At 37.9% G+C, this 17,577-nt stretch overlaps 1 protein-coding gene across 3 annotated transcripts in view; it reads right to left on the bottom strand.

Annotated features, from left to right (window-relative positions):
* The window catches only part of LOC121300936 (cAMP-dependent protein kinase type I-beta regulatory subunit), a 197,317-nt gene that overhangs the window by 25,941 nt on the left and 153,799 nt on the right, over window positions 1-17,577 (bottom strand). For all 3 annotated transcript variants that reach the window (XM_041229937.1, XM_041229938.1, XM_041229940.1), the window contains 3 exons: window positions 10,696-10,742; window positions 7,207-7,365; window positions 1,359-1,419 (listed from right to left, as the gene is read on the bottom strand). In XM_041229937.1, coding sequence (XP_041085871.1) covers window positions 1,359-1,419; window positions 7,207-7,365; window positions 10,696-10,742 — 267 coding nt within the window. The remainder of the gene's footprint in view (window positions 1-1,358; window positions 1,420-7,206; window positions 7,366-10,695; window positions 10,743-17,577) is intronic.

The following is a 17,577-nucleotide window of genomic DNA, read 5'->3' as shown; positions in this document are numbered from 1 at the left end:
AATAATTAGATTGTAGTTGATTACGGGACACTGAAAATATAATAAATTTTAGGCACCATCCTGGGCAGATCTAGTGTTGCAATTTCTGACATTTGAATGTAGGGCTCAGGCAAAACATTCCATACAAATGGTACTAAGCCACTGCACTAGTTTGAAAATATTTTCTAAAACACCTACTGTAGCATTTGGGCTTGCTACTCACACTATAGAGAGGTGGCTGCATGTATAGATTTATTCTTCAGACCTTCTCAGACCACAGTCTAACTTTACAGCATAACAGTTCTATTGAAAATGCTGTGCAATAGTCACACAGTCGAATACTCGCTTCCTTGGAAACAATATTAATAAATAATGTATTTCATAATGTCTGGAGCTCTTGTGCACATACTGTTTTGTAACACTGTGCTGTTTGTGCACTATAAAAAAAACTATTGATTAACCTTCTAAAATGTCACTTATATGTTGATGAACTGCAAACCTAAGTTTACTTCAGTCTATCTGAAACGCTACAATTATTTTGCAATCGTGTGACATGCAATTCGACGACTGCCATTTTCTGAGGTCGACGGTCACTTAACTATTTAACCAGTTGACTATTTAGTGCTGCTCCTACTAGCACCATTACACACAATAGAAGAGTGGTGGTTTGAACTGCATGGCCCTGTAGAAACCATTCAAGTGTTAATGTTACCCCCACTCTCACAGAATGAACATTTCACGGTAGCATTTCCCTCCCTTATAGGAAGTTTGGGGATTAATCCTTTGTTGTTTCTGTCCTGCTGAATAACATTGAGAGCATGTCTCAATTTCATGCTCATCAAAATAATCACAAAATAACACAATCCAAGCACAAGAAGTGAGCAGTGCCTCTGAGGACCAGGAGAGTGCAGAAAGGGAATGCTGGAGTGTGTCGAGTTGTGGGGTTTGTTTATTTAGCCTACAAGCTAGAGGTTATTTCCTCTATCATGGGAACTCTCTCTCACCTACCAGTCAGAATCGATGTCATCACATCATAATTGCCACAGCTTTTTACTTTCCAGGGGCCTCTAAGTAAAGTCATTACATCTTAAGCTGTGACCAGCATGAGTCACTCTGGAATCCCTTTTGGACTACTTTCTAAAGCTTCTCCATAGAATTCCTCTAAGATCCTTGTCTGTGTCATAATAAATGTTTATACATTTTGAGTCACTTTGCACTCTTTGCTTAGCTACTGTCTGGTGGGTGGCTACTGAAGGTTCCCATCCTAGACATACTTTTTACGGTTAAATGGCCGTGGATATGCTTGAAAGAGTGATCTGTGTGCGAGCTGTGTGTGTGGCTGCTGAATGTCGTTTAAGCACTCAACAAAGACAACTGACCCAAAATGGAGACCTTGCTCAGAAATTCCTCGTACATCTTCCTCTTTCTCAGTGTGCTGCCCTGTTTGAGACAAAGAAAAGGGGAAATGCTTTTAGTCAAAGACTTTTCAATTGCTGTTAAATCTTATTCTGAAGTTTTGACGCGACATTCAGTTGGAGAAAAAACACCCCAGGCAAAGACTTCCCTTAAAAAATAACTTTGAGAGACACCAGTGTTTTACTTTCTAATCTGACATCACATGTCAGTCTCCTCCAGAAAAATAAAAGTGTGATTACGCAACACTGGCTACTGCATGTGATGGGGATGGCAAAGTGCACTTCTAAAATTCACAGCAGCAGACCACTGCTTTTTAATATGACAATACTCTTGTTTATATACAATTCAAAACTGTAGACTTTAAAAATGTATCTTGTATCTAAAATGATAATATAATTAATCAAACCAACATTTTCCAAGATGTTTTTTTAATTAAAAAACTACTGCCAGACAAGTCTAGACCAATAGCAACTACTCATTTTGAAATGAAACAACATATATCTTGGGTAAAATGAGTAACAGTGAGCCTTGTTTACAGTGGAATCTATAGCGAACTTCTTTTTTTTAATAAACTAATGTATGTTTCTAAGACCCCGTTCACACTTGTGATCTGAGGCGGCCCAGGGCCGGCCTTTACATACAGCTCTGGAAAAAATTAAGATACCACTGCAAAATTATCAGTTTCTCTGGTTTTGATCTGGTGGTCCTCCATCCACACCTTGATTGACCTGGCTGTGTGGCATGGAGCACTGTCCTGCTGGAAAAATCAATCCTCAGCATTGGGGAACATTGTCAGAGCGGAAGGAAGCAAGTTTTCTTCCAGGACAACCTTGTACTTGGCTTGATTCATGCCAAAGCTGCCCGATTCCAGCCTTGCTAAAGCACCCCCAGATCATCACCGATCCTCCACCACATTTCACAGTGGGTGCGAAACACTGTGGCTTGTAGGCCTCTCCAGGTCTCCGTCTAACCATTAGATGACCAGGTGTTGGTAAAAGCTGAAAATTGGACTCATCAGAGAAGATGACCTTACTCCAGTCCTTTACGGTCCAATCCTTATGGTCTTTTGTAAACCTCAGCCTGGCTCTTCTTTGCTTCTCATTGATGAAGGGCTTTTTTCTAGCTTTGCACGACTTCAGCCCTGCCCCTAGGAGCCTGTTTCTAACCGTCATCCTACGGTTGTTGAGTGACATTCGAATGAGTTGGCGGTCATCCCGGTCAGTGGAGAGTCGTTTTTGCCCTCTGCCGGTGTGTAGCTTTGTTGTCCCCAATGTGTGCTGCTTGACCTTGTTCTTTCCTTTTCAACTCTTTGGGCATGGTCAATAGTTATTTTTTGATTCCAGTTACTTTTGAGGTACTACTAGCACTGTTTTGCCATCCAGCTGGTCCTATTGCAAGAGGAAAGTGATGACCACAGGAGTAGTTTTTATACTTTTCCTCGTTAAATAAGATTTGGTTCAGGTGATCCCCTAATCAGTACCTCATTCACTAGAATGAGGTGTGCCTGTGTTGGAATTCAACAGACACTAGAATGGAATGGCTGCCATACATGTAGAGATGCTGATTTAAGAAAAAATTTGCAGTGGTCTCTTAGTTTTTTCCAGAGCTGTGTGTATGAATGCAAAGCAGATTTAGGGACAGCGTTTCGTATCACATGACCAATGTGGTTATGTAGCTCAGTAGACACTAAATAGAAAGCTGACTGCTGTGCTAGATCAATATTGAATGGAATTTATCTACGTCACACAACTTTAGTTATAAAAATACATTTAAAAACATCTAGCGGGTTATCATTCACGTTGTTTCTTTCACATAATATACAAGCTGCAGTGCATTCATAATTATGTTTAATTTGTCACAATTACATTTTCTTCTTGTTATTTAGTAACTAAGCGATAAATATAAAAAAACTGCAGGATCGTGGGTGTCAATAATGCTAATGACTTGGCATATTCAGCCACCATTGTTTATTTAGCATGATTGTTAATGTTATTCTACTGGCGCTAGAGCAGTGGTTTATTATGCATCGTTCATGTTGTTAGGCAAAGTGTATTTGATATGTGACGGCATATTGCTGTGTTTAGATTAGAGCGATTCCCTTAATGAAGTTGTCGTTTACATGTAGGACAAGGGTTTTGTTGTAGCCATATGTTTGATCTTCCAATGGAAGGGGTAATACTAATGTTCTGTTTTTACTGGTAATGGTTAGGGATGAGAGAATAATAATAATAATAGTAATAATAATAATAATAACAACGACAAGTAAGCGATAGAATAGTTTAACGATTGTGTTTGTAAACAAAGGCAGTATTCATACAGGTTAAACACATACATATATATCATGAAAAGAAACATGTGTCATGTATTTAACATTATTTAATGCCGTGTCTTTCCTCAGGAGGGAGCAGTAGTACAATTAGGTGGTCAGTCGTGAGGTTGTCTTGTGAATGTCAGTCCTTGTATGTACAAGCTGATAGTCATTTTCAATCTGAGTGAAGTATCCATTACGAAAATAAATATTTATATCTGTCAACTCTAGCAAGTTGCTGTTTCCCGCATTTTAAATACCTCTGTGTTCTTGAGAGAATAATGTGACTGTGGGTGGGGGTAAGTGCGGACCGTCACCCCGTTACACACCATAACAGTAAGTCAAAATAGACAACATGTAGTTTTAATATATACCATAAAATTGCTACTGTGCTGCATTGAAAAAAATTAATAAATAAAAAACATCTGCTACAAAAGGATTACTGTATATCCTGGTCACTCTTCCATTCTGAGTGCAGGCTATCGTTCCATTAAAAAAAAAAAAAAACGGTTTGCCACATTTTAGGCCTGCCTTTCAGTCACATATGTGAATGCACAGATGCCTTAAAAACACAAATGTGAACGGGGTTGCAAACCTAAATATGGGATGGCCCTGGGCTCCGTAGTGTGAACGGGGTCTAAGTGTTTGGTAGCAACAGTACCTCTAATCAACTTGTTATTTCTTGTGCAATCTGCTGTGTCAGCGGGTCTGTGACACAAAGAGGGCAAGAGAAAACACACTCTCAGCCTGATTATATAGAGCCTGTTGTGGTTTAAACACGTATACTGTCTTGTCTTTAACATTGTTAACAAGGTATGTGACTAACAATTTATTTTACAAAGTAATTACCTTATCTGTATCTGTATATTATTAACTCTTATATACTTATTGGGTGGAATAAAGATTTATTGTTCTTGTTCATGGTTTAATCCTTGTGTGATTTCTGAAGAATGAGTTAAGATGCATGTCACCAGAGTATACACAGGGTTACTGCAGACTGCTACTGGCACTGCTCCTCAATCCTTCTTTCATTCATGTCAGCTTTTTATCCTTTTCTTGGATTCACTCACTCACTAAAACAGGGAAAGCACTGTTCAAAATGTTACAAAGACAATGGAATTAGTGTTTATTGACGTGAGACAACAATGCTGACAAGAACAAACCAAGCTCAAGCCACCCAGGGTTTCTGTTCATGATGTTATAAAAAAGGACTAATGTACCAGCTCAAAGGGTTCTTGTCTTTTCAAAGTCAGTGGAACTGTGTACAGCTCCCAGTGACAGTACTTCAGTTTGAGCTTTTCCAGGACTTTTGGTCTATACAGTGGGGTGCCTGGGGTCCAGAGAAAGAAACAAATCAAGTGTCTGTTACTGACACCTGTGGTGTAAAGGAGGTAGCACACTTACAGGAGTGTTACCCAAGATTTTAACACCCATCCTCTTATTAGCACTAGAAACATTATCATTACCCCCTTTTCTTCTTTTGAAGATATTTTGGTGTTTTTTTTTTATTGTATTTTATATGTAAAAGCAGGCATCTAAAAAAAAACACAGAAAAAGTTATTGCTGCTTCCTGGTATCATTTTGTGCTGCAGTTCAGAGTCCCTCCAGTGGTGTAGCTGCAATTGGACTATGTGCAGAGGTACTGAGATAACAGGCATCCCCAGGTATGCTTTTCAAATATCTAAGCTTGCTGGAACATATTAATAGGCTTCCAAGCCAAAGGATGGGAAGCCTATTGTTATTGCTAAAGATTTTTTTTATTTTTTATTATTATTATTATTATTTTTCTTCCCAAAACGTTAAACTGCTGCTGCTTCGAAGCTGTGTGACTGATCAGGTTCTGACTTGGCAGGTAACAAGCTGGATACATTGGCTGTCAGATGCTGAAAAAAGTTTACTGCTGCATCCTTGCAATTGGCACCGTGATGCATTTTTCGATAAAACCTTTCGAAATCATCTTCTTGGGAACCGGTGAAGCAATTGATCTGACACTTGGCATATATCATCAGCATCCAAACCCGTATCAAGTTTGCCAAGCAGAAGTTTCTGTGATAAATTTTTATGTCAAAATGGCTGCCACAATTCTTATCGAAACACACCCCTAGCAACAAACTGCTGCTGTTTGAAAACCATTTGTCCAACAAACTCCAAACTTGGTAGTTATCATCCCAGTAACAATGTGATACAAATACGTGAAAATGGTGATGTTTTATAAAACAAGATGGCTGCCAGGTGTACGTTTACGTCCGAAGTTTAAAACTGCCTCAGTTGACAAACAATTTACTTGACTAACTCGAAACTTCACAAGCATCATCCTTGACACTGTAGCAATACAACTAACTTTTAAGAAACTGGTGTTAAACTGAAATGGCAGTGTGACGCATTTCTTCTTGAAACCTCCCGAAATGTTCTTCTTTGGCACCGTTGAAGTGATTGAACTGTCATTTGGCAGATATTATCAGCATCCAAACCTGCTTGCAAAGCAGAAGCTGCTGTGATACAATTCAACTTAAAATGGCTTCCACAAATCTCACCGAAACGCGCCCTTAACAGCAGACTGCTTTTATTTGAAAACTGTCTGACCAACAGACTCCAAACTTGGTAGGCATCCTTCCGGTGACAGTGGAACATAAATATGTTAAAATGGTTATGTTTCATGAAACAATATGGCTGCCACTCCTACATTTTCTTCTTATATTTAAAACTGCTTCAGTTTAAAAATGGTTCACTTGATTAACTCCAAACTTGAAAACTATCGTGCCTTTGTTGGTAAAACTTACATTTTCAAAAATAGCATTTGTACGTTAAACAAGATGGCCATCTGATGCATTTTTGAAAAACAAAAATTCAAAATCTTCTTCTGTGGAAAAGTTGAAGTTGCTCATTTTAAACTTGGCACATTGAGAACTAAACACGCTTAGACGGGCAATGATACTGGGGCTTGGGAGCAGTAAAACTGCCTGGCAGTTCTAGTTCTTCTTCTTCTTCTTATTATTATTATTATTATTATTATTATTATTATTATTATTATTATTATTATTATCAAATGCATGTATTCCACCTATTCATGAACTGAATACAAGACCTTTAGTTCACTATGGCCATACTTATTATTACTAATAATCTGGCACTAATAATTACATTTTTAACAATATAAAGCAAAAATAAAAATAAAACTTTATTTTGTAAACATTCAAGCATCAGACTTCAAGAGATCTGATTTGATGTAAGGTCATCTGCTGCCAAGCTCCATTTCTGAGTGGCTGATACAGTGCTGTTCCTCAGACTGGAATTACAATGTGTAAATCCGGCTTTTGTTTTACAGTCCTTAAAAAGACACCAAAAACAATCGGCTCCATCTCACCATTATAATGCTTACACCCTCTACCACTGTGAAGAAGAAAATGGCCGTCTAAAAAACTAGGTTCTCTTATTTCTATATTGTGCCTGTAGGTGCTGGATACCATTAGATACCATCATTTACCATAGTAGATCACACATACCATTAGAATGCGCCTGTAGCTGTCCCGGTCGATCCCCCACAGCTTCAGGTCTGTCTTGGCCTTCACCGTTGCTGCTCTTGGGGTTCCATAGATCAAGGCCAGTTCTCCAAAGCTTCCTCCTTCTCCAATGCTGGTCACCCATTCCCCGTTGACATAGACCTGGAGAACAACACAGCTACACTTAGAGGGGCTTCTGTGTTTGCTTTTACTTCTAGTTCCAGTCCACTAAGAAACGCATTCATAAACACAAAAGCACAATCATAGTTTTCCACTGTCTTGCAGAGAAGAAAAACACTAGTACAATAGTCTAACAGCATTCTTTGTTGCCTGGAACGGTGTGACATCCTACTTTGCAGATCTAGTTTCAGTTGTTTTGTTGCTTTAACACAATTACCCTGTTTACTCTGAAAATTTCCAGCCCTTATGGCATGTAGCTTACTTATCATTTGTAGTGTTCAACACTTAAAAAACCGACACACACAACTGTCACAATCTTCAGGGTTTATTATGACTTTCAAACTTGAAAGGGAATGGTTCAGCTAATAGACGTAACGAAGTTTCTAGGAAAACAATATCTCTGATACAGTGACTGTTTTTTTTTTAGTTTGACTCTATTAAGCTATGTATTCAATTCATTAAAAAACAGGAAACTTTATAGCTTCTGTTTTGATAAACTCCTTAATCAAGGCTCTCCCAAATACTAGTATCCTCCTCACACAAGTCTACCTGCAGTATGTCAAACAGCAATTTTAATATGCATCCCCCTATCAGTTCAGTACACCACAGTCTGCAGGCATGTATTTACTCCTCTGTTATGTCCATGCTCATCTTAATATCCTACTGTGACTTCCCCACCCCTGTCTGTGAAACCAGCGATTCCTTCATTCAGTACTCAATCTGCCATTCAAAGAGAATAGATCCCATTTTCCCAGTGAAGTCAACTGGCTTGTTGGTTTTTAAACTGATTTTATAATTTGTTGTACTGCACGCGTATGTTATGCTACAAAACATTTATAATTTTCATGTTTTCTAATAATAAGGACATAAGAGAATTTCTGCATGAGAGGAGGTCATTGGGCCCATCTATGCTTGTCGTTCCTAGTAGCTGACTGATCTCAGAACTTTGTCAAGTCGGGTCTGACAGGAACCCAGTGATTCAGCATCAGCAACATGACTAGGTAACCCATTCCATCCCCCCACCACTTTCTGTGTGAAGAAGTGTCTCCTTCAGCAACATGACTAGGTAACCCATTCCATCCCCTCTCCAATCTCTGTGTGAAGAAGTGTCTCCATCAGCAACAGACCAGGTAGACCATTTCATCCACTCACCACTCTCTGTGTGAAGAATTGTCTCCTTCCCTCTGTTCTAAATAAATTTCAAGGTAATTTCCAACTCTGGTCCTGGTTTCTGTGCTTAAATCACTGGTTAAGGTTAACTTAAATCAACTCCTTTTAATATTTTAGTCTTCAAATCATTCTGTTGTCATCCGTCCGTCCGTTCCCCGTCCCCATTCGTTTTTTTTTTTTTCTAGTCTAAATATATTTACATTGGTGAAGCAAAAAATAAACAACTTAAAAATCTCCTGATAAATTTGACCACAGATACATTGACCTTCCACTATAATAAATGAACACACAAGTCAGGCAGCCTTCAGAAACAGTCCAATAGTTAAACTATGAGGTATATAAGTTTCATTAATGAAGGGGAAAGGTGAAATGTCTTTCAGCATAAATGACCAATTATTAGATATCTTCAAGACTCCTATTTTGGGGTTTTATTCCATATAAAGTTTTTTTATTTTTTTATCAATTTATCAGTGTTTAATAAATACATTTCCCAATTTTGCAGGTAAATACCAAGGGTGATACTATGGGTCAGTTAGGAAAGCAGCTCACCTGCTTCTGCTCTTTGTGAATGCAAAACCTGTAAAGCTGGTGAAGTTAACATCTACAAAGCTGAGACCATATTACAATAAAACTAATCTTTTATTTACATAGATAAATCTACTGAATAAAAAGATTTTCTTGGTGTAAATTAGCATTTCCACATGCTTGCATTGGCCAGATGTCTAAAAATGGGTGAAGTATAGACGCTTTGAAAAAGATTTGCTTGTATAAACACTCTCAATTTGTATTTCGTCACCCTTTCAAAGAGTACACTTGTTTCACAGTAATAGGCGGAGACTATTCCTCTATTGAAACCTTACTATCATTGCTACCATCTATGTCACGCTTCACCTGCCCGTTCAGGAGATGTGGCTCCATTGTTTGCATGTTTTGAAATGGGGAGGGGAATTTGATTGATCTACCATTCTGTTATCCTATATCTCTTTTATGTCCTATATAAATACAGGAAAGGTGGTTTCCTGTGTTTTTATATTATATTCTATCATTTTAATTCTACTGCCAAAAAAGAAAATGCATTTTGCAATCATAAAACCAGCAGCAATGTAATATCTACACTTCTTAATTACAAATATTTAAATCTGACTTTTCCCATCCCTACCTCGCTCCAACTTGCAATAGAGCTAAAAAAAACAAAAAGACAATCTGATCTACTGCAAATAAATCCTCAATTTAAAATCAGAAAACATCATGCCTTGTGCAGATAAAATCATCCAGAACTATTAAACATTCAACAGTGCTGAATTTAGAAATATAAATTTAATAAACAACATCTTTAGAAGACATTGAAAAATGCTTGTAGTTGAAACATTTGTCATTTATTATGTTTCTTTTAGTATTTCCAACCTTTGCCGATATGTCCAAGATTTTAGTTCTTTATTGTGTTATTAAACATAACGCTGCCTGATTTAGACTAAAACTTTATGAAACATGTTTTTATACATGTAAATAATGAGTTGATGCTCTTGTTCAGTATCTCTCTTGCTGTAAATGTTAAAAGACAATGACGGCAAAGCCATCCCTCTCCAGTTGATCAATTCAAACCAGTAATGTGGATCACATTTCAAAATCCATTCATAACCGTCCCAATGTAGGAAGGGCTGCCACGTGTTTAAAGCTACCATACTGTGGAGATGGTTCTGAAGACAGCAGCAGCTGAACATGCTTTCTAGCAGCAATTTCATTCAATGACATAAGTTTTGACTAGAAGTCTTTTTCAAAATATTGACTAAACTCAAAAAGACTTAACACTGTCAAAACATTTATCATTGTATTTATTAAGTTTCTGTTAGGATTTCTAAATTCTATTGCGTGTTTAATAGTTATGGATGAAATATTCCAACAGTTAAGGATGACTGACATTAATAAGTATAAAACCCCAGTGACAAAACAACTTCAGGGGTTCCGTGACAGATTGCGCACGAGGCCCTGTGAGAAAGAGTAAATAACCTATATTTTGACATTAGGTTCAGGAATGGACAGTCATGTATTACAGTCTTCTTCAATGACTTTCAAGACATATAGAAGCATTGGTTTAAACATGCGTCTACAGAGCATGGTTTCTTTGGTTTTTATTTTACTTACATCTACTTCGCCTTGGTCAATTACATAGAAGTTGTCTCCTTCATCCCCTGGAAAGAAAAAAAGGACATATTAGAAGACTTATAATACAAGGCAATTAAACCGGCCTGTTGTTTTTAAATAGGGGTTTCCTCATTCAGAAAACCTTCCTGTAAACACTTGGCAGCATTAAGAGATTTGTGAAGCCACTTTCGGCTTCCAACCATACCCTCCCGATTTGTCATGTTTCACTCGGAGACTGACAGAATGCCACAGGTTCTGTGAGGGCTTTACCGCTTTCCATCTACATACATTGTGTTCCATTTTTAATGTGAAGAACCACCATTCAAGCTTTTGAGAGGCTTAACACATCTTCTTTCTTCCAAGAACCCTGTAAAACCTTTGTGCTTTTTTTTTTTTAAGAAGTAGCAATTGGCTAAAGGATGGAAACATTTACTTCTAGATTGCAGCGACACACAAGTCTTGTTGATAAAGTGAATAAGCATAGAAGTATTTCACACACACTCTGTGAAAGCAGCTCTTGTGATTTACTAGCAAACTAAAAGGAAAAAGAAGGCTTTTGACCGACCAGATGTATGTGTGGAGAAGAGTAAGAAAAAAGTTCTGAGAATAGTTTGTTAAGGGAACAGTGAAGGCCAGAGGTGGTTGTGTGCTTTTGCAAATAAGCTTGCTGATCTAAAATTAGTTGACAATAAGATACACAACATTGGTCTTGCATTTCAAAAAAAAAAAAGTCCATCATTAAAAATCCCTCAGGACCATCACAAGTATCATGCTGTATATCATATCATTTATTTATTTATTTTATTGCATTTATATAGTGCTTTTAATATAAAAGTATGACACCCCCCCCCCCCCCCCCCCCCCAAAAAAAAAAAAAAAAAAATAGTAAGAAACTCAACCTAAAATAAATCAAATTCAGTACAAATCATGTGTGATTTCTGATTTCAGTTTATTTATCTGCACAGGTTTATGTTTCATGATTTCAACTCTTAGCTCTTTGGTACAAAAGCCGGATCATAAAAATCACATAAAGGTGACTGACTGGGTACCGGGTTTACAATACATGATTCAGTACCTTGTATTTGCTGTTGTTGTACATTTCCAAAATTCAATGTCTCTGATTCAGGTCTTTCCTCCAGCTCAACTGTTTACTTTTCGTGTGAGGAGGAGGTTGGCAATTCCGCTGCCGCGCTATACTTCCATCTGCTGTTGTCGGCCCACTTTCAAACCATTTACTGTACACTTTTTTATAGCATTTTCTGCTTCTTTTTGGGAAATTTCTAGCTGTCTTTTCTGCTCTTTTCGCTTTGAACAAGCCAACTGTGGAAAAGTTAGCTTACATCCACCAAGTGCTTTTATTTTTTTTATTTTTTTTTTTAACCAGGCAAGTCTATTATGAAAAATTGGGATGTGATGTAGGAGTTTGCACAGAGAATTAAAGTTGGCTGATAGGCCTATGTGTTTATTGTTTTCATAAGTATTGGTGAGTATATACCTTGTTAGTAAACTGCTTGTTATAATCTTTATAAACAGCAGCTGGGAAAGAAATGCAACCCCCCCTCCCCTCCCCACGTCTGTTGTTTTTTAATCAACACTGACCTATTATAAAGTTTCACGCTGAGTCCCGCCTACGTAACTCTGATTTGATAATGTGTGTTTTGACTGACAGTACAACTTTGCCACAGTTTATTTTTGAACTGGGAGAACAATTTTTTGTTTTTGTTTTCTGATAATGGACTGGTAAAAAAAACTGGTATGTGCAAAGTGACAACAGAATATCTTTGGTATGGGCCCCAGCAGAGGCTGGGCCCAGGTGCAGTCGCATCCCTCGCGCCACTGCTGACACCGGCCCTGTTTGTATAGCATGTCACACATACAACTGCCACAGTTTTACACCATTTAAATAACAGTATACACATAATAACACAAAAGCAGCAAGCAGTTACATTAAAACCCACTAAGATAAGAAAGCCATTTTATAAAAGTGCGTTTTTAGTCTTTGACTTTAAAATTGTAACAGTCTCAGCTTTCCCAACAAATGGCAGAGCATTGCATAATTTAGGAGCTCTACAAGAAAAAGCCCTCCCTCCTCCCGTGTTGCTTTTGTTGACCCTAGGAATAATCAGCAGCCCCGCACCCTGTGATCTCAGATACGGCGTCAGTATCTCCTGCAAATAACTAGGCGCTAATCCATTCAGGGCCTTGTAAGCCTTGTATCTTAAAATCAACTCTATACTGCACAGAGGGCCAGTGTAAAGAGGCCAAAACAGGGGTAATATGTTCACTTTTCCTGGTTTTAGTCAGAATTCTAGCGGCGGTATTCTGAACAAGCTGCAAGCAGGATACCACCCGTTTTGGGACACCAGAAAAAAGTGCATAATCAATTCTAGATAGAACAAAGGCATGCATTAGTCTCTCAGCATCGGATACGGAAATAATTTGTCTAAGTTTGGCTATATTTCTCAAATGGTAAAAAGATACTTTAGTAACTTCCCTAATATGAGTCTGAAATAACAGATGGGGATCAAAGATGACCCCCAAAACTCTTGTTTCTCGATATTTGCCGTATTATGACATTAGACTCCTCATGAAAATAGATTTTTTTAGATAGTGCCAAGAGGCTGAAAAGCCTTGTTCCCAACATTTTGCTTATTCTTATGATACCTACAGCAGGAGGGAAATATCTGGGGAATGTGACGGCTGCAGAGGATTGAGACGAGCATCAACCCGAGGGCATGGTAATCCAATGACTGTAAACAATGAATAATCTGCATCAACCAGAACAATGTGCACAGACTTACACAGGACTCCCCTCTTCCTATTAACATGGCCACTGCCTGTAGGGCTTGAGCTTGTTTTAAGTACAGCCATAACAAAACGTTTTCTTTTTACTTAAGACAACAGCCATTGTTTTGTTTCTGAAGTGTATAATAAAGAGATGACTGCTGTTAAATGCTAATTAAGAAGATAGTATCTAAGCAACCCAGAGCACACAAGGCAATCTAAATTTAATTATACTGATGGATCTCTGTGGATGTACATTGATGATAAATATTTGTTCTTCCTCACAAACTTGATATGTGGGGTGTAAAAGCAAAGACTGCAGTGCAGCAGGTAGTGCTAGTAGAATGGTAATGGTATTGATAAATGATAAAGTGAATAACTATACGTTAGTACCCACATGACTGGTATACATCTTATGCAAAACATTTATTATCTCTGTGCCTCCTCTACAGATTTAAAAGGAATCACACAAACATGAGGTCTATCTTAATTAACTAAATGGCAGTGGCTGATTAATATTTTGATTAATCTTTTAAAACACTAAACAAATCTCTTATTTACATATAAACTATTCACCCTTATAAAGGTATAACATAATTGACCCTTATAAAGGTAAAAGCCTAGCAATAATAAGGCACAGTACAAGCAAGGTAAAGCAAAGGTAAGTATTTGAAAGCCCAAAGAGGTATGGTAAAATATAAAAAAAGTATGGCAAATCATGGTGACCTCTGGCAACAGCATAGTTCGTATGACCACAGGAAGACTGCAAAATTACAATGCAAATTCACAGTGGAAGGGGAGCAGTAACCCACTGCAACCCACTTCCAATACATCATTTCAAAGGACTGTCAGCGCTACCAGGCTGTATTCTGCTGTTTGTTTAAATACACACACACACTACCGGTCAAAAGTTTTAGAACACCTCCATTTTTCCAGTTGTTATTGAAATTTACGCAGTTTAATGTCTTAATGTACTCTGAAATTAAAGCAGAACAAATAAACAATTGGAGATAAAAAAAGAAATAATGGAATTGTTTTGTTTAACAAAATTTAATCTAAATTTTTGACTCATCAAAGTAGCCACCTTTTGCAGATATAACAGCTGAACACACTTGTGGCATTCTTTGTACAAGGGAAATCAAATATTGTTCGGAAAGTTCTTCCCAACACTGCTGCAGAAGTTCCCACACATGTGTTACACTTGTAGGTTGCTTTGCTTTCACCCTTCTATCTAGTTCATCCCAAACCTGCTCGATGGGGTTTAAGTCTGGAGACTTTGCTGGCCATTCCATGATTTGAAGCCTACCATCTTGTTCTTTTCTTCTAAGGTTGTTCTGACATAGACTGGAGATATGTTTTGGGTCATTATCTTGCTGTAGGATGAACCCCTGACCAACTTGGCGCACACAAGGGGTATTGTATGGTGCTGCAAAATGCTGTGGTAGCCGTTTTGATTCAGGGTGCCACTCACTCTGTGCAAGTCGCTGACTTTGGATCCAGCAAAAGAGCCCCAGACCATCACGCTTCCTCCTCCATGTTTGACAGTTGGTGTCACACACCGAGGAACCATCCTTTCGCCTACTCGACAGTGTACAAAAACCCTGCGTGATGAACCAAAGATTTCAAATTTTGATTCATCGGTCTATAAGACCTTCTTCCAGTCTTCAATAATCCACTGGCAGTGCTTCATGGCCCAGGCAAACCTCTTTTTCTTATTTAGCCATCTTAGCAATGGCTTTCTTACTGCCACTCGACCTGTCAAACCTGCAGCTCGAAGTCTTCTCTTCACAGTTGAAACTGAGACTTGCTTACTTCGACCAGTGTTAAGCTGTGCTTGAAGCTGTTGTCCTGTGAGCCGTCTATCACACAAGCTGTTGACTCTCAGAAACTTCTCTTCTGATTCTGTTGTGGCTTTGGGTCTGCCAGACCTGTTCCTGTCAGAGTTTCCTCCAGTTTCCAAGTGCCTTCTGAAGGTGTAGGAAACTGTACTCACTGACACCTTGGCTTTCTTTGCAATTTCTCTAAAGGAAAGACCTACACTTTTAAGGGTTGTAATGGTCTGTCTGTCTTCCTTTGTTAATTGCCTTTTTCTCGCCATTATGATAGCAATGTACTACTTCCTGCAGTACAATACTGTCCAAATAATGCTTAAGAGGGTGTAGTAACACAGTCTGTTCCAACACTGCTTTTATACAGACAGATGATTTGTAAGTAATCAACAAAAGTTGGGACACCTGTAGGAATTGTTAGCATCAACTTTCAAGGCTTAATTTACTTCCATTGCTGTAGAACAGATGTAAGTTGTTAACCCATTACTTGTTCCCTGAAAAATGCCTTTTTGTATAACTCTGAAATGTACATTATTTTTCAGTTTTCGGTAACCTAAACTTTTTTTTTTTAACCTCTGGCAGTTTACCGCTTACCTTTGTACCATTTCAGGTTATTCACTGGGCTTGAACTGCTTAAATTTCAATAAAAACTGGAAAAATGCAGGTGTTCTAAAACTTTTGACCAGTAGAGTGTGTGTGTGTGTGTATATATATATATATATATATATATATATATAGTGGCACGGAACTGACCTCCTGTTCAAAATCTTTGTTTGTGAAGTAGACATTTTGTTTTCAGGTTTTAAAAAAAACTAACTGAAACTGCCTGAAAATCATATACAGTGCCTTGCAAAAGTATTCAGACCCCTGACCAATTCTCTCATATTACCGAATTACAAATGGTACATTGAAATTTCATTCTGTTTGATATTTTATTTTTAAACACTGAAACTCAGAATCAATTATTGTAAGGTGACATTGGTTTTATGTTGGGAAATATTTTTAAGAAAAATAAAAAACTGAAATATCTTGCTTGCATAAGTATTCAACCCCTGTGCTGTGGAAGCTCCCAGTTTGCACCGATGAAATAAATTGCCCTAACGAGGACACAATTACTTTATCATTGGCCTCTCCCTGTGAACCATTAAAGTTCCTGTCACATTTTCTGGATAAAACCCCCACTGTTTAAGGATAATTGATAAGGCTGTGAATCTGAAGGAAAATGAAGACCAAAGAGCATTCTACAGAAGTTTTAGAGATAAAGTAATACAAATGCATAGATTAGGAAAGGGTACAAAATAATATCCAAGTGTTTGGATAGCCCAGTGAGCACAGTTGGATCAATAATCAGGAAGTGGAAGCTGCATCACACCACCCAGGCACTACTAAGAAAAGGCCGTCCCTCAAAACTCAGTGCTCAAAACAAGAAGGAGACTTGTGAGAGAAGCCACAGAGAGGATAACAATCACTTTGAAGGAGCTACAGAGTTCAGTGGCTGGAAGTGGAGTAATGGTGCACCAGTCAACCATATCAAGAGCTCTGCATAACACTGGCCTGTATGGGAGGGTGGCAAGAAAGAAGCTACTGAAAAAGTACCATCTGAAAGCACGCCTGGAGTTTACCAGAAAGCATGAGAGTGACCCAGCTGCGATGTGGGAAAGGTTTTGTGGTCAGACGAGACCAAGATATACAGGGGTTACAGTTTTGTTCAATGGTTTTCAGCACCCCCAGTTTAAAAACTGTTCCAGTGCTACTGTCTTTAAATGTATAACAAATTCATATATGTATACATATATTTGATACAAAATGGATACAATGCAATTACAGTACAAAGGCAAGCAAACATACTACCTTACAGTTATGTAGCTTACAACATGTAACGAAAAATGAGCAAAGAAAGCAAAACAGTTTAGATTTTGATATTACACAGGATGACTTCAAATACAGAAACCTGGATGCTTTTCTCATTTTCTTCTTCAAAAAAATAAATTTGTTTTTACATTGTGTGTCACATGCATAAATAAATAAAATAAAATTAACAGAATAAACAAGTAACTTTTGTTTGTTTTGTTTTTATGTCTGTGTTTAACTTGGGAAACTCTTGTCTTGTCTAGTGCTGTATTTTGCTCTAAATGAGTTGCTGCTATATTAAACTAAGTAACAGTGTAATGCCTAAGAAAGAATGACTGAACCCTTGAAATAATGTACTGAATTGAATTGAAGTATTTTGCTTAAACACTGTAACTAACAGACAGCACTAGTTTGTGCA

This window comes from Polyodon spathula, chromosome 26, assembly GCF_017654505.1.
Source record: "Polyodon spathula isolate WHYD16114869_AA chromosome 26, ASM1765450v1, whole genome shotgun sequence".
Taxonomy (NCBI): domain Eukaryota; kingdom Metazoa; phylum Chordata; class Actinopteri; order Acipenseriformes; family Polyodontidae; genus Polyodon; species Polyodon spathula.
This window is presented reverse-complemented; position numbering and strand designations above follow the sequence as displayed.